The sequence below is a fragment of the Cucurbita moschata genome, unplaced genomic scaffold (assembly GCF_002738365.1).
Source record: "Cucurbita moschata cultivar Rifu unplaced genomic scaffold, Cmos_1.0 Cmo_Scf00021, whole genome shotgun sequence".
NCBI classification, from domain to species: Eukaryota; Viridiplantae; Streptophyta; class Magnoliopsida; order Cucurbitales; family Cucurbitaceae; genus Cucurbita; species Cucurbita moschata.
This window is the reverse complement of record NW_019268537.1, coordinates 1,752,725-1,776,358: the sequence shown is the minus strand read 5'-3', so window position 1 is coordinate 1,776,358 and position 23,634 is coordinate 1,752,725. Positions and strand designations below refer to the sequence as shown.

Below are 23,634 nucleotides of genomic sequence, written 5' to 3'. Positions count from 1 at the left end.
TTTGAAGAATCGGCTCTGTTTCGAGCATGAATTGAGAATAATCATAAGAATATCAGTAGGGCAGAGACTACATCTCACTTATGGATTCTAAAATTTCAATTTGGTAACTTTTTCCTTTCCCGCTTGGCGAACATGCAGTGATTGCATTGCACGTTAGACCAAGAATAATTAAAAATCTAGAACAATAGGTTAGTCGAAAATCTTCTTTAGCAGTCAGTAATCCTTTCTGTTGCTCTTGCTCTTACCTTCTGCCTTCTGCATATAAGTTCGCTATTCTGTATGTCCATTTTTCACCTTGGCTAGCTTGCTTGCTGGAAAGTGCAATCTAGCAATCAGAGGTCGTGGTGCCCGGGTTTTCTGATCAAATCCTCTGACACAAACAAAGCCTGCAACATTACTCAAAATTTAGCTTTTGCACAGACACACAAATGGGAATATAATTTGAGGCTCAATCATCTTTGATAGTGTTACACAACCACAACATACTAAGATAAGATTCTACTTAAATGCAAATTAGGAAAATTAGATATTTAATGTACCCTAATCTAGTCATAATCATCTTTGATTGTTCTTGCATACTGTCTATTACTATTATGCCATCGCTGTGAATGATTACTGTCTATTACTATTATACCATATTTTCCTTGGGATATCTGTATGTTGTTTATATAGGACACTAAATCCCATAAGCTAGAAGATTTTGTTCACTCATGTTTTTCTGATCACTTGGATTTTTTCTCCCACAGCTACGGATGATCAGATGCTTGGTATATATCAGGGAATGAATACCAATTATCAAGGTGATCATCTTCTCACATTGGGTACGAATTCCTTTGTATGTTTCTTCTAAATACTAACATACACCTCATGAGCATGTAGAGAGACCATGTTATGAAGGCATATAAAAAAACTCAGTGATTGGTTTGGTTTGCGGAAGTCCTTCAAAAATCTATATTAAATAGGTAAAGTTTCAAACTCTTAAATACAACATTTGGCTGTATAAGCTTGGGGGTATTATCCTTGATGAGATGGTGAAAGAGCTCAGATAAAGAAACATTTCAGAGTTCTTTGGAATCATGATAAGGATGATAAATTGAAAGTAAATTTAATGGGGACCAGGCTGAGGAAATTACTATTATGAGATGAGCTGTGGTCAGGCGAGCCTTAGTTCTTTTCTATAACTCTACCCAAACTGAATCTAAATCCTAACCATCTCCATTTTATCAATAGCCATTTAGTCTGGCAAACTCATTGATTGCTGCTGATATATTCCTAATTATAGACCTGAAGTTACTGTACCTTTGAAATACATCTCGTCTTTTGAGGGTGGCTTAAAATAGCAGTTGGACAACCAATCAAAACATTAATTTTTTTTTTTCCCAGTACACTCTCCTTTGGTAAAAATCCCTTAGATTAGAGAGCCAAATCTTATCCCAACTTAGACTTGCGAGACAACGAAGGTAGTTTTGGTACAATTTTTTAATCCCAATCTTTTGTTCTCTTTGCAACATTTTTATGTCCTATTTTGAATCCATATGCTCTAATTCTAACTTCTTGGATCTTTTCCCCGTTTTCCTTCCAACATTAATTCGAACTTGGAGAATTACACACCAGATTAGCTCGAGTTTCTATCTCTCGAACTTTTCTCCTATTGTAGTTGGAACATACCCTCACCCTGACATTTGCCGGTGAGACTAGCCCATCAATTCGTGGATTTGTTCCACGTAATTAAGCATACACTGTCACTTCATGACATCATTCTCCTTAGTTTGGCTAATTTTTTTTCCTTATACCTCAGCTTAAAGGAAGAGTTACCAGAACTATTTTCACTCTTCACAGGAATTGGTAATTTTTTTCCTTATTCCTCCACTCTTCACAGGAACTAGCAAGTTTATTGTGACACAAACGGTATGCTACCACTATCGTATTAATATCCATATCATCAAATATTAACTTAGGAGAATACATCGCTATATCTCTATAATTGTAAGGTTATAATATGTAATGATTTCTATTTGTTTTCTATCAAAGTTTGCTAAACTCTATTTTTTAGTGCTGTGTTTTCAGTCCATCCAAAATAATAATAATAATAATAATAATAATAAAGAAAAAAAGAAGACAGGTCTTTTAAAAAAAAACAAAGCAGATGGCATTTTCCTTCTTTATTTCTTGCTTTTTTTTTTTTTAATTAAAAAATAAAGCTCCTTATTTTAACAAAGTAGTATCTTGTCTGGTTTATAAGTTGAATTGTTAGATGTCTTCTACAGGGTGAAAGAGGGAAACCTTTGCCTCTCCGTCCTTCGATCTTTGTTCATTCATAAGAATTCATTTACTTTTTGTAGGGATTTAGTTTTCAACGGTTAATTTTTAAAATTTATTTCCCATTATACATATGTATATATATAATATAGTATTATACATAATTTTTTAGAACTTGTTTCCAGTTAAGTAGAAAAATAGATATATATATATATATATATTGTAAGCTAAATGGACCTCTAGTAGAAAAGTTTTATGATAAAACACCAGCAAAACCTTTTTCTTGAATTTTAAAAATAAAATTTAAAATTTAATGTGTATATTTCACCTTAATTACGTCATCTTGAAAGAAATGACAAGCTTTTCATAAACAAATTAGTTAATTATAGAAGGTTATGTTTTACATGTATATCCTAGTGTTAAAGAAGTATGGTTGGATTATTTTTTCAGTTTATTTTTTTAATATATTAATTCAAATCTACCGTGTCACCCTAACATTTCAAGAACTTAAAAAACATAATTATGTTGAGCTCTCCGTGCTAATGTCAAATATGTTTGAAATGATCATGTATGACTAATAGTTGGCAGAACTATTAGTATCTATGATACAAAAAGTTTATTTTTCATAGATATTTTTTAATAGTAAGTTTATCATATAAATTTTAAAACCTATAAAATTATTTTAATGTATATGTAGGTTAATATAGACGATGTAACTAAGGATAGGTAAAGTGTTAGATTTTTTCTTTCAAATTACTAATAGCCAAAATATATACCGGAATAATTGTTATATTTAAAACGTATATTAAAGTTGAATTGTTGGTCTATATATTATAAGAAATGGATAAGATCTTCATATTATAAGAAAGCTATATGGTCAAATAATAACCCTTTTATTTTTTAAAAAATTTAGTCAGTAAATACTTTTTCTTTTCAATTTTTTTTTTCAACCGGTTAATACAAGAAATAGAAGAGATTAGAGCTTAGTAGAAAAAGTTAGTGTTAGCTTTTGGGTGAGGAAGTCGCGATAAATAATAATACTATTTAAAAAATCATAATTTGGAACTAATGACCTTATCATTCAATTCCAACTGAAACCTCTATATTTCGTAGGATAATTTTCTCTTATAGTTTCTAACTTTTTAATATAATTATATAATAACTATTTTCACGTTATGTTGTAAATTTTATATTTCAATATCTCACTAGGTATAAAACGTAGGCCATCATGCAAGAAATTTGTAAAGGAAGAAAATACGTACCTCTCCAAAAGCATTGCTGAATCTCCTCCGTCACAAGGCCTAGTTCCATGAAATGGATACATCAGTAATTTTTCATGGTTGGAAGTGCGGTTTTAAGTATGATCTTCTTTGTTTAAAGCATAATCTAGAATTGTGCGCATGCTTACCCTTGAATATTGATGATACTGATGTTCCGAAGTAGACGGTTCGTCTAGGTAAGTTCCATAGCCATGTTCTTGGAACATCAATTGGTTTCATACTGGATTCATGATCTGCGAACATCTGCGAGTTTGAAATGGCATGTTATTGAAGTATTTTGTTGGCATGTTTTCTATAAGTTAGAAACAAAAGGAAACATACAAATTTTACTAGCGTTTCGTTGCTATTTTTATGTTTTCTTTCTTAATGGATATGTTTGATAATGCATTTTTTTTTTTCTGTTTCTCATAAATACTTTTCTATTTTTTCTCTCTAAAAAATTTCCAAAATTCTATCAAAACGTTTATCCTTTTCCCCCACTAATATTTTTATTTCCTTCTTACTTTTATTTCAATTCTAATATATATATATATATATATATCACTAAAAATTTTAATATTTTTCCAAACTTCTTTTTACAATTTATCACAAACTTATCTCTCTAACATATATATATATATAATTTTCTATCCTTTTTACACACAATTCCTCTATCTAGCATCTCTCTAATACCTTTTTTCTCTATAAAAATTATTTATTTATTTCTGGATTATTATTCTCTTATTTCAGTAACAGTTATCCTTACATCTATTACTTTTTAAAAGCATAAGGATTTCAAATCAAATTTAATTAAATTTAAATCATAATTGTCCAACTCGATAACGTTATAGATTTTCTAACGACTATTTATTTCTCTGCCAATGATGATAGGTGTTAGACAGGACTTACCTCGTTTACTTGAAAATATGTTCCATTGAGTGGAAAACTCCCTCGCATTGCGGTTCTGCAAGGCACCTGTAATTTTGCAATAGGGAGGTGCAGAAAGTTTAAGGGACTAATAAAAGCCTTTCATCGTATTGAATTCAAGGTAATGTTACTTGTACTTTACCAGTAGCGTTCCTCTAACTGTTTGAGAATTAGCTTCTCTTCTACTATTGCATGTGAAACATGTTTTCTCATCGCAGAGCCTGTCTGGGTCTTGAGATCCACAACTTTGTTCTGGTGGTTGAATCGAGTCTGCTGTTTCACCTGGAGATTTAAGGAAAAAATTAAAATAGTTCCTCTTTCTGGTTAAAACAGTTATTTTCCATGAAACATGAATTTTTTTTATGATTTGCCCTCCCTCCCTCTAGGTTAACAAAATGGAAAAGGGGAAAGGAGGGACAGACAGATAAAAGGAACAGAAAATCATTGCTTTATAGAACTGACTACTGCTTACCAGGAGTCCATATTGCTAGAAGATATGGGCTTGGATCATCAGGTTCGCGTGTATCCATCTGTATGTTTAAATAACTAATTGTTATTATATATTCAATGTTAGTACGTTACGTTTGTTTGTATCAAGCAAAAATGGAAATTTTACCTCTCTCAAGAGAGGATGTGAATCTGGAAGTTCATACCTGCATTTGGATAAAGACGTGAGTTAATAGAGTGCATTAAATAGTTTGGTTATTTTATTTATTTATTCTTTATGAGAATCTAAGGTTTCTTTGAGAAAAATGAAAGAATTAACAAGTGCATAAAAAAAAAACAGTCCAACTACAAGACGGGACTCCATTCAAAAGGAATCTTTCTAACTCGTAACTACAAAAAAATACAGGGGTATTGTTTAGCAGACACTAACAGTACGGGTGAGTTTTTTTTTCTTTTTTTTTTTTTCCTGAAGGTTTACGGACATCAATGAAACTTCTGAAAATGAAGGAGTATTTTTGAAACAAAGTATTAAGATTAAGGGTATTTTCTATAATTGAGCCGTTAATTGTTTTAATTGGTTGTCTTCTTTCTTTATGTTAAGAAAATGAAAAACGAGAAAAAGAACTTACACTTGATGCTCTGTCCGTAGCCTGCTCACATTCTTCAATTTTGGCGTTGGGATATAGGCAGCTTCTGGGTTCAATGCAACTAAAGCTCTAGACATATCACCCTCTGGGATGTAGTTCTGCAAAGTTGTTTTGAACTCTTCCATGCTGAGTTTGATGGTAGGAATTTCATCAGGATCCTCGTAGAACAAATCTTCAATGTCACTTTCAGTCATCTCATTGGGCTCGGGTTCTGGTGTCGCTGGTACTTCAACTATTGGCTCACACTTGCTGGTTTCCAAGGTATTTTCTGTATACGTGCTTTCAGGAGGAAGAATTGGCAAATGACTCGTGACTATAGGTGGCTGTTTCTCTGTGGCGATGGGATTGGTTGAAGCCACTATGCCCTTTTCATCGGGTGCTGGCAGAGCAAGTCGGGCACTGCACTAAATACAGTTTGGGTTTTAGTTCAGAGTTGAAAAGGTAAGTAAATAGACAAACGAGTGGACAATATTTATGAACGAAATTTATTGCATTGGACTTTCATGCTATACAAGAAATTCCTCTTGCCCTTTTGCTGTTCCCTTTGGTATTATGTGATATCAGTATGTCAATATACCTAGATTAGTCTGTAGTTCTATTTGATTACTCGACCCGATACCAAATTATATGGAAAGCCAGTTTTGGATGGTGTCAGTATAGACAAGATCGCCAACACATGCAATTCGAAAGAAATTGACAAACCTTGCAAAAGCACTTGCGAAGTGTTTGCACTCTCCTCTCATAGGACATGCATTGCAATTTGGCTTGCTTTTTGTGCAGAACACCTGATGTCACAATTAGGAATGACAAATTGCATTTAAAGTCAGTCTACAAACATAACGACAATGATGTATGGAAGGGTGTGAAAAATTGGGCACTATGACTCACCTTTCCGAATGTAATTAATTGGTAGTGTAGTTCATACCTGTGGAATAGACATTTGGTCAGGTTATAGCTTTGATTGAATTCAAAAGAATTTGAGTTCAATCTATTGCTTAGTCATCAAACATGAATAATGAATGTTTTGAGAGGTTACAGTGTTCGTTGATCAAGTTTGCATAATCTTGGCCATAGATATTTTTGAATGGTCTCCAGCACTGGATACCTACAACAGAATGGAGGTTACAAGTTTCTGATTACCGAAAACTGACCATTCATCAGTCGAGTGTTACTTACAGTTCTAGAAGGTGTAATTGTAGTGACTCGGGTAGTGGTTGAAGAGGAACCCATCCAAGTCGAACAGCTATTCTTCCAACATTTGTGTCAACCTAGTAAGAGAGCCATGTAAGATGATATTAGAAGCCCCTCTATAAAGCTTTTGAAAAAACGATTGGTTGTCTGTGAGAAATCATACAGGGAAAGCAAGATGATGAAGTGTTAATAGACGAACACACTCTACACTTTTCAAACCCAATCCTCGTACACTCAGTAGATAATCCCTGCAGCAGGTATACATCTTTTTAATATTATATAACTATAAATCAAATAAGTAAATCAGTTAAAGATGCTAGAATTGATAAATTTTAATATCGTACTTTGCTTGGTCTGGGGGAACATCTCTTAACCATTCAAGATCAATGCTCCCATGATCTGTTACCAGACGATTCAAAAACTCCTGCAACATTATTTTATGATGCAAAGAGTAGTCGTTACTGCTTGGTATAATTGCTGGTCTAAGTAAAAGTTGGCCTTTAAAGACTTCAATTGGTTGCACGTACCTTAATTCGTTCAGCTAGCATGTTGTTCATTCCTCGTTCCTTGATAGCACTAGAAATTTCTTGAACGTTGGCTAGTCTGATTGCTTCATAGTCTATTGAATCCATGGCATCCTTGCCCTTTTCTTTTATTTGTCCATTGGCTTCCACCTGCTTTCTCAAACTATCCCAATCAATTGCACTATTTTTCTCACTATTGACCTTTCTTCTTTTTGCTTTTGAAGGGCTAATGTTTCCCTCATTATCTGCCTGAGATAGAGAATGGGCCTCGTTATTTGAAAAGTTTATCAAATTGCCCTTTCCGGGTAGCAACTTTTCTGTGTGAGCATGCACATGTAGGACATTTGAGAGGGCACTTTTCTTCGCTGGTGTATCTAATTCTGGGGGAGGATTGCTAACTGACGCACTTTCTAATGGGGAAGTGTTGTTCCTCTCACGTGGTTTATATTTGTCATGAAGACTATACTCGCAACGAGATGTCAATTGAGTACCATTACCCTGCCGGTGCACTGAGTGCTCACTGACAGACTCGCTATGCTCCATCCTGGTTGTTTCTTGTGTTCTTGCTGGCCTATTCTCTTCAGCACTGATTTTATCCGAACTTCGGTCAGGATCCTCGGTGTTTAAGCTATGGCAAGTCGTGTTCTTTTCTGTAGAGCATCCAGATATTATCGATGGTCCTGAAGATATGCTCTCTTCACTGAATGCTTCACGGCCTTCTACCTCCAATACCCCGCAGTCGGGGGTCATGCGCAACTGATTGTTTGAAGGAGCATCTGGCAGTTGTTTTTGTTGGTTTTCAATATTTACAAGGAAATTAAACAAGGAATGGCCGCTGAGATTGTCAATCTCATTCCATTCTGATGTTAGTGAATCCTGTTTTCCATCTGGTAATTGCCAGTGTTTATGTTCTGAGACTTCATCAAAAACTGAAGTTCTATTCTTGTCACTGAAGGATTTTTCAATCACGGTGGTCGTTTCCATTTGTTTGATATCTGTGAAATTTGAATAAGGGGTGCTGCTAGAATTGTTACTTACAATGGGTTCTTCTGCCTCTGAGTTGGATCCAGAGCATGATCTGGCCCCTGCAGTACCTTGTGTGATTGTGGAGTCGAAGGAACCTTGTGAGGATATGACTTCTTCCTCCACAATTTGACCTCCCCGCTCTGTGAAAAAATTTTCAGTCCCCGAATTTACTCTGTGATTTTGATGGATAATTGAAGTCTGGGGCATCTCAAAGCTTGGCACGGATAGTTCCTGACCCTCCCATCTTATAGAATCTGCCGGATACTGTAGACAAGCTGCTAACTCGTTGGCCACTATGCTCGTTTCAACTTCATCCGGAGTTCTAAAGTTGCTGGTAGATTTTACAGGGAATCGTGCCGCTAGCGACATGAAAGCAGAGCTGTAAAGAAAGATGAAAAATGTGATCCACTTGTTTATAATTTTGCTTCAAAGATAATCTTGATCTAGAGTTCTAACCGAAATGATAAGCCTTTACCTTGAAAGATGATCTGAAACATTCTGGGTTAGGAAAACTCCTATAACTGAATCAACAACTGATCCTTTCCATCGTGAGAATCTTCTATCTCCTGCAAAGAGCCCAAGAGAATTTCGATATATATACCACAAATATACAAGGCAGTTTTATTTATCTCCTGCAAAACGTGTTAACTTGGAACTGCAAAACTTTTGGCTGCTTAAGATACAATGAAATTGATTCTCTCTAAGTAACCATAGCTAAGTGATAATCGATATATATTTTTTCCTTTGAAGTCATAAATCTCTATACCTCTACTTCTTTTATTAAAAAATAAAATAAAACTAGAATATGTATCTCATCTAGTTTAGACAAATACATTTAACTAAAAGTTAGAGGTTAGAGGTTTCAAGTTCCTTCCCATATATTTTTTATCAGTATTATTTTGCATATTTATTACACATCTTCCAATCATTTCAAAATGCTCATTTTCCATTTTATTTTTTGTACAAGAGAATTAAATCTTTTATCAAACTACATATAGAAATAAATTAATCTTTTTTTATTGAATTATAATTCCTGTTCATTAATTGAGTAAACAAAATTTTAATTGTAATTCATGTGAACTTTTGGAAGTAAAACATGCAAATGATGAAATATTTAAATTTATAGAAAATTTGAACAAAATTGATCGACACTAACATTCAAAATTTAAAGATTTGTTTAGACACAAAAATTTGAAGTTCAAAAACTTATTTATACAAAAGTGAAAGTTTTGAGATATTCTGAAAATTTTAAAGACATTCTAATTTATCCCAAAAAGAAAAATTAAGAAAAGACTTGGTAAAACCATTTTGGTTTTGGCCTTTTTAATTTGAACAGCAGATAATGTTTAAAGAAAAACAAGGAACGATTTGAGATTTGTTAACCAGTCTTTTGTAGTTTTCGTTTTGGTTTTCTTTATCTGACATTTTAATCAATAGAAATTTTCAAGTAAAGGAACCAGTGTTCTATCCGGGATTCAAGGAATTTGATAGGAGGATTAAGAAATGAACCTTGCACAAGATGCATCCTTGCAATGAATGAATCAGCTCGACCACGGAAAACTTTCCGTTCTTCTTCCCACCATTTCTCCTTGTCTTTCTCATGGTTTTCAATGCCCTCGATTCCTTCCTTGCCCATTAATAAATTCCATATTCTCTCCGTCTCTGGATCAAGGTCAACTCTAGGTCGTGCCTTACGTTTCCTTAAATATTCAGGCTCCACATATGGAACTACTGCACCATTTCCATTATATGGAACAATAGCATTTTGCTCCGTCCTGGTGGCTCCTTCATCGTCTTTAAGACTGAGACTCTTCAATTTGCGTGTGATCTCACATTCTAGTAGACCTACACCAATGTCAAGAGGCTATAATTAGTACTTCACGGCAAGATCGAATTCCTCATCTGAAGAGTTAAATGTACTTACTTGTTGTTTTAGGGGAGAATTGCTGCATGCCAAACGAATAGCCTTGTTTCTGTACATTTGTTGCTAGCGAACTTGATATCATGGGTTGGCAGGCTTGCCTTACTGTCAGTATACTATTATTAGGTTGTCTGCATGCATACCATTGTTCTGAGGCTTTCGGATGAGGAAATGGTTGGAGCATGTTACATTTGTCACGAATAATCAAAGAGTGATGGCTGTTAACCGTATTCAACCCAGAGGTCTCACACATCCTATTTATTTCTGGGTGCAGATTGTGAGAGACTTGTCGCCTTTGAAAATTGTTTCCATGGACGACTGAGTGAATATGCCCGTCACCAATAATTTCTTTAGTCCAACTACTTTGTCTGTCTGTGATTTGGTTACTTCTAATATGATAACCATTTAGCATGGCCTGCTTCATTTCTGCAGTAAAACCAACTGAAATGGTAGGACTGCAACCTGTTGTATTGAGGTGCCTTGAGCAATCCTCATTTGGTTGGATAGTAGAGTATCTTTTATGGAGGGTTGAATAGAGTCCAGACTCAAATTTCTTCCCAGGAATTTCTAAGGAACCTACGTTTGTACTGCTGCCTAGTCTGTGGAACTCACCCGTTTGAAGCGCCTCTTGACACAACACTGAAGAGTCCAGTGTAGTAATCGAGCACAACTGTGTGGGCTGAGCCGTAAGCGGGCAGCCTCTCTTTGATCCCCTCGCTTCATTAATATTAGACTGATGATTTGGAACTGTTTGAGAATATGCTGAGTTGATCCCCATCATCTCCTTATAATAAGTATTTCTTTTAGCTGTACTTGAAAATTTCTCCATTTCTTCTGCACGGATGTTTTGCTCGACAGGTGTGTATCCATTGCTGAATCCGGTTTGATATTGATATCCTTTTCCCTGATCTAAAATTCTTAGAACATTGAACAAACTTTCTGCTTTGTTGTATCCTGAACTGTTTAATGGGCTCTCAGCTGCCTCCCTTTCGGATTGTGATATGTGAGAGGTCATCATGTGATTCATACGAGCAATGTAACTCTGTATTGAAGGTTGCACACTTTCAGCCACCAGTGTTCCCAGCCGATGATTGTCTTGAACATCTGGACTTGTTCCACAGATACCATTACTTTGAGTGCTGAAGCCTGGAACGTTTGATCTCGTAATGAAGCAAGAGTTCCCCATGTTCTCTTGCATATCCTTCTCATTTCGTTCCTTTTCCCGCTCCTCATCTCCAGTTTTTTCCATCTCAAAATTTATTACTCTCCGGCAGGATTTTGTTTTAGCTGCAGGGTTCGAATCTTTAATCTCCATAATATTCTCAGGTGGAGTAACAGCTTCTTTGATGTTCTTCCTCCTTACATACTTTCTCTTTCCTGACGGGGTTTCCTTGGAAATCTTTGGTGTAACAGGCTTAGGAGACTTTTTGGGTTTTCCTTCCTTTATAACCTTGGGCCTATGTTTTCTTCGCTTTGGTGTCTTCTGCTCTGTTGTCTTGTGATCAATTACTTGATCGCTGCCCTTCTCCGCTTCATTCGTTGGTTCAGAAATGCCCGCAGATAATGTATCCGTGAGATCTTTCAAGAGTTCATCATGTCGTTTCTGAGTTGCTTCATCTAGTGGAACTGTGACAAAATTCTCCTGTGTTTCCTCGTAAAGGCTTAAATTTTCATCTAATGGAAGATTAAGTAAATCAGTAAAGCTTTCTCCAGAGAATACCATGGGCGTATGCTGTCTTCTTTTGGGGGGTCTCTGCTCTGGTGTCTTGTTGAGATCAATTTCTAGATCTCTTTGCTTCCCAAAGTCTTTCGTTCCCTTGAATGGAGTAGAAATGCCAACACACGATGATTCCACAATGCTTTGTAGAAGTTCGTCACAGGGTTGACGAGGTGCTTCAGCTTGAAACATTCTGATGAAGTCGTCCTCGCCATCTTTCCTGAAACTTGAACTTTCATCTCTTGCTAAAAAAGATGATGTAGCGATGTGATCATATGCAAAATTTTCCAGATGCGATGAGACAGGCGGTGTATGGGCTGAGTTCATAAAAATCGACATTTGGTTGGCTTGTGTCATCGATACTGGGTTGTTATGATTGGGTTGGTACATCGGGAGTCCATCTGGAAGATTCACAGAACACAATTTCATTGCTCATCAATTGTGAAATAAGAAACAACCGAAAAGAAATATATGCATGGCAACATGTAATAGTTGCATACCCAATGGAATGATTCAGCCAAATACAGCAAAAACTTAACTTTACCCCATTCAATGGTTCAGCCAAATTTGGTTATGGAAAAGAATAAGAGTAAGTCTGTCTAACGTAACGAACAATATCACTATTTTCTTTGACAACATATCATGTAACTAACGCTATCCTGGAGCAATTCTTTACATCGTATCATTAGCAATCAAGTTTTCTCAAGTGCGCGTGTGCGATTATAAATAGAATCATTGAGATAGGGAAACTCTTACTTGACAACATCAATTTGTAATTTTCTGAATGTATCAATATTATTAAAAATAATTACAGAGATAATTCGTGGACTTACATGTGCGTACATGTTGCGCGTAGCTATCGTTACTGGAAGGTCTTGAACCTGAATAAAGATTTTGGTTTCTTAGCAATAAATTGCCCGCATAGAAATCCCCGCTGCTGTTATACTGAGAATTCATGTTCAATTCTTTCAACGCATACAACGAACATTTAAGGCAATTCTCCAAATTGTGTCCGACCAAGCTGCAAAAACAAACGCATAAATTTCATCATGTTAAGGTATAATATCAGAAAACGAAAATTACAAATCTTACATGGATAAAAATGACACGGTGAAACACATTCTAAAGAAACTTGAACTGAAACGTGAGTATAACTCATAAGTCGACTGTTAAATTCAATCTTGTAGTGGTAGATCACGTTTCCTCCATTGTTATGTAGAAATGCATTATCAAAAAGTAGATGAAAAGATTGAAGTGGAAACTTTGCCCAACTCCAAAAAAAACATTAAGTAAATAAAATAAAAGAACAGCTCAATAATGTTGATCTTCTAAGCCAGTTTACTACTGCAGTCATTGAGAGAGAATCTAAATTATTCGAATAAGTTTATATCGCAGATTTGTCCAAGCGCCTTGGCACGTTAAAGTTACACTTGAAAAATTGAAATTCTGAACGAATTTGTTTAAAACTGGAAGAGAGGAAAATTCTACGGTTAACTTTCACTTAAACAAGCTAGCATTTAAGAACGTTCAGCATTAATATTTTTAACCGCACTTTGAATAATGCCATAGATGATAAATTCACAAGAAATTAGAAATCAAATAACAGTGAAGATATCCCGAAGAACAATCCTCTGGATACAGATAGCAATGACAGAACAATTTTATGCATTATAAAAACGGAGTACAAGATGAGAACTCCATAAGAAATTCATTTCAATGTCTAATAAGTTAGAAATTACCGAATGACCAAGACAATACACTCAGAGTCAAGAGAACGATTCAATTAGAAATGTGCACCATAAAATTTGTCCAGTTCCGCTTCAATTCCTTCGAATTGTGCGATTATATTCTGTACATAGTCAAATTCACAAGATTAATCCCCTGAAATACGTCGGAGTGAGCTCTGGATCAAACTCCTCCAGAGCATCTACTTCGATTATTTCTAAAGAAATCGAAATTGTAAATGACATAACAAATCTAGTTCGATAAAACATCAACTCATTTGGCAGGCAGTGGTCAAAGTACATACCAATGGCTCAAATGCTCCAAACAGAGAAAAAAAAAACAAAAAAAAAAACAAAACAAAACAGGAAAAATAGATGAACATCGGAGAATTACAGAAATTAGCCGAGCTTCGACCGAATCAACCAAGCAGATAACAGAAATGTACAGTACAAAATAATGAGGCCTCAATTTGAGCCCTAATTTTCGATATTCTTGTGTCCATTAGCACAGGAGATGTGAGTGAGTCAATCAAAGATGAATTCGAATTACCTGTTTCGCCAATATCCTCACCGATCCAATGCTTGTTATTTTGCAATTAGCTCCTCTAAGCTACTCCGAATGAGTTTCTTGGTCGATCAAATGCCAAATGCTGATGGAAAGAGAAAGGGAGGAGAGACTTACGTTGTTAGCTTGAGTTTCCAGGAGAGAGAGAGAGAGAGATGGACCAGGGACGTTTAATTAAAAATAAGAAAAAGAAAAATACTTCACTTCTGATTCGGTCCTTGGAGTCAGCGTTACCGGCTTTCTCTTGGCTCTGGCGCTGAACCGGTACTTTTTCGGTTCGAACCGGTCTGTTGTAATGTACGGAAATTCTTTTAACGAGTATTGGCACAGATATCCACTCATTTCCGGTTGTAGTCAATGAACCGTCAATTTATTCGGTTCGATCTAATCGAATCAAATTAAATAATATAATAAAATGCTATGTTCAGTAAATTTAAACGGGTGAATCGAAAAATTCATTTCTATTAAATTTGGAATAATAATTGTTAGCCTGCCTTATATTTCATGCCTGATTTTAATTAATAAAAAAATAATTATACATGGTAACAAAAATTACAACTTGATAAGGAAAAAAACTAATAAATAAATTACAAGATGATTTGTTCATTATTAACTTTAAAATTTTAATAAATTTAAAATACAATAATAATTGACGTCTAATATTAATCAATAAAACCAATTCGATTCGATTTATTCGAAGAATTTATATTATTTGGTCCAACCATCCAAAGGATGAAACTAAAAATCATTGGTCAGTTAAGTTTAAATACGGTTTTATCGATTTCGACACCATAGGTTTTTTCGACGGTCAATTTTGTCTCTTTTACCCGCTCGAACAATTAGTACGGTTTGAAACATCGGTGTTAGGATCGCTCGTATCCCAAAAATCGGTTCTATTGTCAAACTTATTTTTCATGAATCAACTATGAATTTGGCGGCGAACCCAATTGAGACAATTCGTTAATACATGAATAATAAATTTAGAAGTCTGTTGAAGCATAGCTTAATTATCTTCGCGTTCCTATTTCATTAATTTAGATATCAGAGTTGAACGACATGATTTACTAGAAAAATTCGATTTGAACACTAATTTTATTTTTCACATAATTCTATACTTAAATTCAACGATTAAAATCTACATTAATCGATCTGCTTATACCTAATTAACATGTTTAGAAGTCAATATTAGCATAGACCAATAGTTAAATAGTTAAAAATCCATGTACTCAAAACTCAATCCTTAATTATACATTCTATTTTTAATATATTAGATAATATTTTTAAAACTCGAAGAAAAAATATTTAATATTAAAGTTAGAAAACAATAAATAATAATGGAATGGGAGGGCAAAAGGACAATGGGGTGAGGAAGAAAAGGGACATATAATAATAATAATAATAATAATAATAAAAAAGTAATAAAAACTTGGGTGGTAAAAAATAAACTTAATAAAAACTTGGGTGGTAAAAAATAAACTTTATCTTTATTTACGCGTACTAAAATGGTCCCCAACAAAAAGGAAATTCTTAGCAGCGAGTTTTAACATGATTTCCACATGCTTTGGTCCCCAATGCGCTTAACGTATGGGGTGGGGATTCGGTGCGGACAAAACCACAATTACGACTTTTGTTTAAAGGCGTCCATCATGTGATTGATGGATGCCTTTACTTTGTCATTGATTCATCCTAAAAATAATTCAGCGTTCTCCTTGCCAAATTGAATTATTTCTATATATTATATATGAAAAAAAAAGTTATTTCTAAGGTTTCGTTAAAGAAAGAAGAATATTATAGTTTAGAGTTAAAATTATATACTATGAATTAATATTATTATCCTTTTCCAAATCGTACATTTAACCGTGGCTTCAAATAAGTATGTTTTTATAAATTTTTAAGTAAATTATTAAAAGAAAAATTATATTTCGTAGATATGTTGAAAAATTGTTGACGGCTTAAACAACCATTTTTTAATATGGATGGAACAAAATATAATATAATATTAAATAAATTTCTAATAAGTAAAAAATTTAAATACAACCATTTTTTAATATGGATGGAACAAAATATAATATAATATTAAATAAATTTCTAATAAGTAAAAAATTTAAATACAACCATTTTTAATATGGATGGAACAAAATATAATATAATATTAAATAAATTTTTAATAAGTAAAAAATTTATATTTAAATTGAGATAAGAATTCACTTAAAATATTATCCATCAATTTTTATTTATTTGTTAGAGAGATATTTGAACTTTTAAAATGTTACATGTAATAATATTATTATTTCATTTTATTTCATATATATTAAAAATTAATCTTTTATTCACTAAGCATATTAATAATGATAACAAAACGAAATAAAACTATAGATAATTTTTTACATACTAGAGAAGTAAATTTGTCAACGAGATAAAGATTTACGTGTCTGTACTTTTTCGGTCAAAAAGTGTGATTTTATTGACATTCTTCTATTTAGATGCGGTATAAACTTTTATGAACTTTTTGACTTAGATATGTGAAGAATATCTTTTCGTTCGTATAGAAAAATAATTGATATTGACATTTTGACTATATTATATTATATTTAATATATTCAACCATTTATACCTCATACCAATATAATAATAAAAAGAATGATAGAATATAATATAAAAAACTAAAATGAAATGGCTTTGAACTTTCAATTTTAATAATTTAATAATAATATTCTTAATCAAGGTAAATATATTTAATTTAATATTTTAATTTTTGAAATTTTATTATTATTAAAATATTTTTTAATAATATAAAATATATATACTTCACCTAAAATCGTAAAGAAATAATGAAAAAAAAAAGTAAATATGTGCATGGTTCGTAAACGAATAAGAATAAAATATCTATGTCATCAAACATGTAAAAGAAAAGGTTAAAAATGTATAAACTTGTAGGAAAATAAAAATTAAATGTTATATAACTCACACAAAAATTGAGGCCCAAAATCGTACGACAAATATTATTTTATATATTATTTATTTATGGGTTAAAATATTTATTCTTTTTTAAAATTCTCCTCCCACGTTTATTTGTTTAAAAATTATTTTGATAGCATGCATATATATATATATATATCCATTTTGTTATATCGACCAATAACTATGAGCAATTCAACATCCCTAATACTAATAAATGAGAAAGATGTGTTGATTCAAATTTCTGTTTATTAATTTTTATGTGACAGATCTAAAAAAATATTTAGATAAATCATAGTTTTGTAACATTATAAAATATTAAAAATAATATTATATTCTAAATAAAGGATAAACTGAATATAAATTAAATTAAAAAATGGGATAGAAATATAACTGATACTTTTTTCAAATTTACTGATTATTTATTTATTTATTTTTATTATTTATTTATTTATTTGTGCACATACTGATAGCTCATTTTTTACTTTATAAATAGACCTTCCTTCCATTTTCCTTTTAAACAATGAATAGCTTACAAATTATATTGCACAAATTAATTATAGAGAATGAAGCAATAAACAGACCTAAATTATCTTTTAAAGGTTTTTTTTAAAAAACGATGCCCTTTCATACATTTTTTTTCCATTTAATTCTACAATTAAAAATAATTATCAAATTCGAATATGAGTTAGTAAAGAAGGCCTGCATTTTTTATATGTATTCTTACTCTTATTTATTATTTATTATTATTATTTTTTAGATGTAACTATACCTTCTTATCGAAGTCAAAAGTACAATTTTTACTTTGTTATATTATAAATAATATAATTTTATATCAAAAATAGTTTCAATTAAGGTAATTTATATTTAGACTCATGCCTATTAAGAAGGTTGTTAAATAATAATTTGGTCCAAACCCTTAATATATGGCTGAAAGAATTAAGATCAATTAATCTCAATCCCAACACGTCGAATATAAATACAATTATATCAATGTGTTCAAATATCCATAAAAAAAATTAGAGGAGCCATCCGTTTTTAAATTAAAATCTAGAGATAAATAAAATTAAAAAAAATATATGAATTTTAGAGTAAGCTTACTTAAATAAAACTCTTTTTGAGGATTTTTTTTATTTAAAAACAGATCACAAAAGATAAAAATCTATTTAAAAAGCTGAATATCTCACTACACCAATTAAAAGATGCTATATTATGATGAAATTAATGTCAAAATATAGAAATTTCAATTTAATTATTTATTGGTTTTGTAGAAGGGAATATGTTAATTACCTTTCTAATAAAAAAACCAAATATAATTAAAAATATTTAATCCACACTGTTTCTAGATTGGGTGGGACCAATAACTATTTAATATTAGATCAAATTAACAAAATTATCTTTATCTTAAAAAAAATAATAACTCTAAATTTTTAAAAACAATCCTTAAATTTGAATTGTTTAAAAAATATTCTTAATTTTTAATTTAATATTTTCAATAAAAATACTATTAACATGTCCGAATTTTAAAAATTTTAAAAATGTTTAAAAAATAATTTTAGTATGGGTTTGAAAAATACTATGCAATTTTAAAAATAGTATTAACACTTTTAACCTTTACCTAAAAAAAATAGTATTAACACTCTTCATGTTTACTGAATAAAAATAGTTTAAATTATCTCCTAACTTTTTTATTTTTTACAAATTCAGAGGTATTAATATTTCTTTCTAAATTTTATAGATATTTTTAAAACATGATACAAATAATTTTATAATTATAAAAAAATTCGTTAAAACAAGTATATATCCACAACTTTTTTTACAAAAACAAAGAAAAAAAGTTTTGAAATTAATATTTTAAAAAAAAATTAAGAATCCTTTATAATTACAAAGTTCAAGGTGCACAGATCTAAAATAATATTAAAATTATTGGTGGTCTAATGAAGGCGGGTTTGTTCACTTTATTTAATTATTATTTTTAAATTCTTATTTGATTATTATCTTTATCATCACGAATATAATAATATACATAAGTTTTTCAATTTCTATTCAATTTTGTAAATCATATATATATATATAGGCACTCTATTTTCATAATTAGTTCAAATATGATAAAGTAAGGAGATAGATAAGCCATAAAGATGAGAAACCAAAAAATAGGTTTGAAATATTATCAATTTAGAATAGCTTATTTGTTGGGGCACATAAATAATTTAAGGGTTATTAATGTCAAGAAATAATTTTAAATTATATAAAATTTTGAGGAAAGTTTAAATTTAATCCATTTTAATTTTTATACTCATGTTTATTTTTTATATTTGTATTTTGATATTTTGTTTAATTAATATCTTTATCTTTAGTTTCTCCTAATTCAAAATTAATTCCTACCCATAAAAAAATCAATTTAGAGTTAATTATTAAAACTTCACATTAATGATTATATCAAATTACATCATAAATTTTATAGAAAAATGAATTTAGACTTTTATCTAAATTTAACTTTAAGGTGATTAATTTTTATTCGTGTATGCAATTTTTATAGAAGTTATGTAACTTAAGGAAACTTGTGACAATAATGTAGCAATATTTTATTTAATTTTATTTCTATATATATTTTTGTTGGTAGTAATTTTTTTTTTTATAATAATGGGTTTATTGAGATTATAAAAATAAATCGTTAACCATACTTCTCCTTCCCACTTGCCCGACAAGAACTCGAAGCAGCCCAATATCTAAGCCATTATAGAAAACGGAAGCAGACCAAGTGCCCAAAGCAGCACAATATCTAGGCCCATTATAGCAAACGGGAGCAGATCAAGTGCCCGAGGAAGAAGCCGAATAACAAGACTTTAAATGAATGGACGGAAAATGTTGGTGGATTTATTTAGTAAAAGCCCAATAATTTCAAATAAATTTGAAATTTCAATGAAAATTTTCAAAGCTAATATAAATGGAAATGATTACTATAAAAGTTTAAGCTATCGTAGTAAATATTGTCATATTTGAGTTTTTTCTTTTAGACTTCCTCTCAAGTCTTTAAAACGTGTTTGTTAGGAAAAAGTTTCCACACCTTATAAAGAATGCTTCGTTCTTATCTCCAACAGATTGTGGGATCTCAAACCCTGTTCGAGGCCTAGCATCTTCGTTGGCACACCGTCCAATGTCAACCCCCTTGAAGGATTAGTGTCCTCGCTGGCACATCGCCAGGTGTTTGGCTCTAATACAATAGCGCTAGATTATGAGATCCCACATTAATAGGAGAGATGAACGAAATATTCCTTACAAAAATATGCAAATCTCTCCCTATCAAACACGTTTCAAAATCGTGAGGGTGACAACAATTTGTAACATGAGGGAACAATATTTACTAGTGGTGAGCTTGAGCTGTTACCAATGATATTAGAGCCAGACACCGAGCGATGTGCCAGTGAGGAGGCTGAGCCTCAAAGGGGGTGGATTGGAGGGTCCCACATCGATTGGAGGAGGGAATGAGTGCCAGCGAGGACGCTGGCCCCAAGAGGGGTGGATGTGAGATCTCACATCGGTTGGATAAGAGAATGAAACATTCTTTATAGAGGTGTGGAAAATAGGGGTGTACATTCAACCCGATAACCCGACAACCCGGACCAACTCAACCCGAACTACAAGGGTTGGGTTGGGTTCATTTTTCTGAACCCGAACTGAATCAGTTCGGTTTCGGGTTCGTGGGTAAAACTCTCAGGTTGGCCCGAGAAAAATTTAAATATATAAAATATATTAAGAAATTTTACTTATAATAGATTTGTCAGAGTGATACTTTGGCTGGTCGAAGAAGACTCACGCTTGAGTTTGAATCCGGGCTAATGATTTTAAATACCTTATTAACCATATATTTTTAAAAATACATTACTAACAAACAATTATATGTTCATAAATTATATATATATAAATACATATTTTTTTTCTTCTTTTATATATATATATTTTTTAAAAATACATTACTAACGAACAATTATATGTTCATAAATTATATATATTATAAGGATTAAATATGGACCATAAATTATATATATACAAATATTTAAAAATACCTTACTAACAAATAGTTATAGGTTCATAAATTATATATATTATCAAGATTAAAGATAAACAAGTAATGGTAAATTTTAGTTTAAATATATTTAAAGAATTTTATACATTACTAGTTCATTGTTCATATTATATTGATAAATAATTTTAAATTTTAGTTTAAATATATTTAAAGATAAACCAATAATTTTATATTTAATGTTCACACATTTTGTTCTAATATATTTATTTTCTATTTATTGGAATGTTGTTATATTTCTAAATTTTAATTTAAATATATTTAAAAATAAATAAGTAATTCTAAATTCAAATGTATTTGTTTTCTATTTGTAGTAATATTATTATATCATAATTTATATTTATATATATTATTTTTCTAATAGTTTAGGGCTATTTATTCTTCTCAAATCATGTATAAGTAAACATATTTCAACTAAAAATATTTTTATATGTTTTTTTGGTATATACATTATATTTAAACTAATAATTTTTATTGTTTATTTAATTTCATGATATATCCTCATATTTTTTCTATTTTTACCCATTTTTCTATTTTTACCCATTTTCAAGAAATGTCCGGCTTTCTTTAGTTTTATGACATGTTGAACTATGTTAATATGTCACAATTTTCACTCGAACTATGTTATTATATTACAATTTTTACTCGAACTAAGTTAATATGTTACAATTTTCGTTCGTTGTTTTTTATTAAATTTATTTTTTTAAAAATAATTATGGATTGATTTGTGTTTGTTGGTAAATTTTTAATATATTTTATATCAGATTGTATCACAATAATTATAAATTGTGGATAAATAAAACTTAAAAAAAAAATTAACAACCCAACCCGAACTCAACTCGAAAATAGAGGGTTGGGTTGGGTCGGGTTGTGAAAAGTTTCGGGTTGAGTTGGGTTACCAATCCAACCAACCCGAACTCTTGGGTTGGGTCAAAAAAATCGCTCAACCCAACCCAATCCGGACCATGTACACCCCTAGTGGAAAACTCTCCACACTGAACATGGTTTAAAAACTTTGAGAGAAAGGCCATATAGCAGTGGGCTTGGACCGTTACATAAACATAGCCAAGTATGATCAAGAGTATGAAAATGTCAAAGAAAGTGTCATTATTGTACTGTTTCATGGGTATAAAGGTGCCTTATTTTCAATAATTGGTACCCAACAACCTCGATCGTTGATTCATGTACGCAACACAATGTTATTCGGGATCGATCTGCAGTGTAACTTAACTGTGAGATCCCACATCATAGTAGACGCGTTTTAAATCATAGGAATGACCATAGATAATGAATCAAAGCATAGTAAACTAAAGTTGGTACAAAAGTTTCTAAACGTACCGGACGAATTGTAGAATCATTTAAAAATAGAACTAACGGTAGAATTTTAATATTCTTTGAGAACATATTTTATTTTTAAGAACAAAAATTTAGTGCAAAAAAAACGGGGAGGATTACTTTTTCCTTACTCTAAAACAATCTAGAATCACTTGAAAGAAGTGATGGAAGATACTTCCCAATCCACAAGCTTTGGATTAAAAGGTTCCTTGAAACTTTTTTCTTTTTTTGTCTATTTAATTTAGAAAAATGTTTAATAAGATCGAATATTTAATAAATTAAAATTTGATTTTACTTTTAATAAATTTAAAAAAATTCGAAAGTTAAAAGAATCAATCCAGCTCAAACAAATGTTATAAAAATAATAATGAATCTGATGAGCTAATATATATATATATATATATTTATTTATTTATTTATTTTATTATTTTTTTTAAAAAAAGAAAAATTACAACGTCAAACAAGTTTGAACTGGTTGAGCCTAACTCCAAAATAGCATTCAATAGCCCCTCAAGTCTAAACTCGTACCCCACAGCAGACCCACCATATTCTGACCTTACATTTCAACCCAATTTTCAAAGGCATCCCCTAAAATTCTCTCTTTTTTTTTTTTTTTATTGTCCCCTCCCCTTTTGGTTGAAATTGATGGGGGATAATAAATAAAGAATCCACCCATATTTTATGGTTTTATTATTATTCACAAACATAATAAAATTTTAAAAATAATATTTAACACGCTTGCCGACACCTCATATACTATATATTTAATGTTGTTTCGTAAACTTCGAAAATATTTTTTAACCGTGTTACATAAAGGTATTTTTTATGTTTTTTTTTTTTTTTAAGTTTAGGGTGTTTTTTGAAACTGGTATTTTTTTAAATAATTTCCAAAATTAAAAGATACTTTTTCAAACTATTTTGAAAGTGGACCAAACATGTTTTTGTAAATTATGAATGTATTTTTTAATTTTTTTTAAATTTAAGATTATTACTGAAATTTTTAAAAATTTAGAATAATTTAGAAATATTTTTTAAATAAAGGAGAAAGTT

General features: G+C 31.2%; 1 protein-coding gene across 3 annotated transcripts; it reads right to left on the bottom strand.

The window, feature by feature from the left end:
- On the bottom strand, positions 1–14,361 carry LOC111458277 (transcriptional activator DEMETER-like). 3 transcript variants are annotated; one of them, XM_023100816.1, is made up of 21 exons: positions 14,193–14,361; positions 13,658–13,767; positions 12,752–12,939; positions 10,205–12,319; positions 9,790–10,125; positions 8,756–8,846; positions 7,258–8,659; positions 7,075–7,154; positions 6,894–6,978; positions 6,716–6,807; positions 6,576–6,644; positions 6,428–6,464; positions 6,242–6,324; positions 5,522–5,938; positions 5,062–5,098; positions 4,918–4,975; positions 4,588–4,727; positions 4,428–4,493; positions 3,668–3,782; positions 3,522–3,560; positions 1–386 (listed from the first exon to the last, which is right to left on the bottom strand). In XM_023100816.1, exons 3-21 carry the CDS (start codon positions 12,873–12,875, stop codon positions 271–273), a joined length of 5,502 nt encoding a protein of 1,833 aa, XP_022956584.1. In that variant the 5' UTR covers positions 12,876–12,939; positions 13,658–13,767; positions 14,193–14,361; the 3' UTR covers positions 1–270. The 3 variants fall into 3 exon arrangements, with proteins under 3 accessions (XP_022956584.1, XP_022956585.1, XP_022956586.1); XM_023100817.1 differs by lacking the exon at positions 13,658–13,767; XM_023100818.1 differs by lacking the exons at positions 1–386; positions 3,522–3,560; positions 3,668–3,782; ... (2 more) ...; positions 4,918–4,975; positions 5,062–5,098 and having other exon boundaries at positions 5,823–5,943.
- Between the last annotated feature and the right edge of the window lie 9,273 nt (positions 14,362–23,634).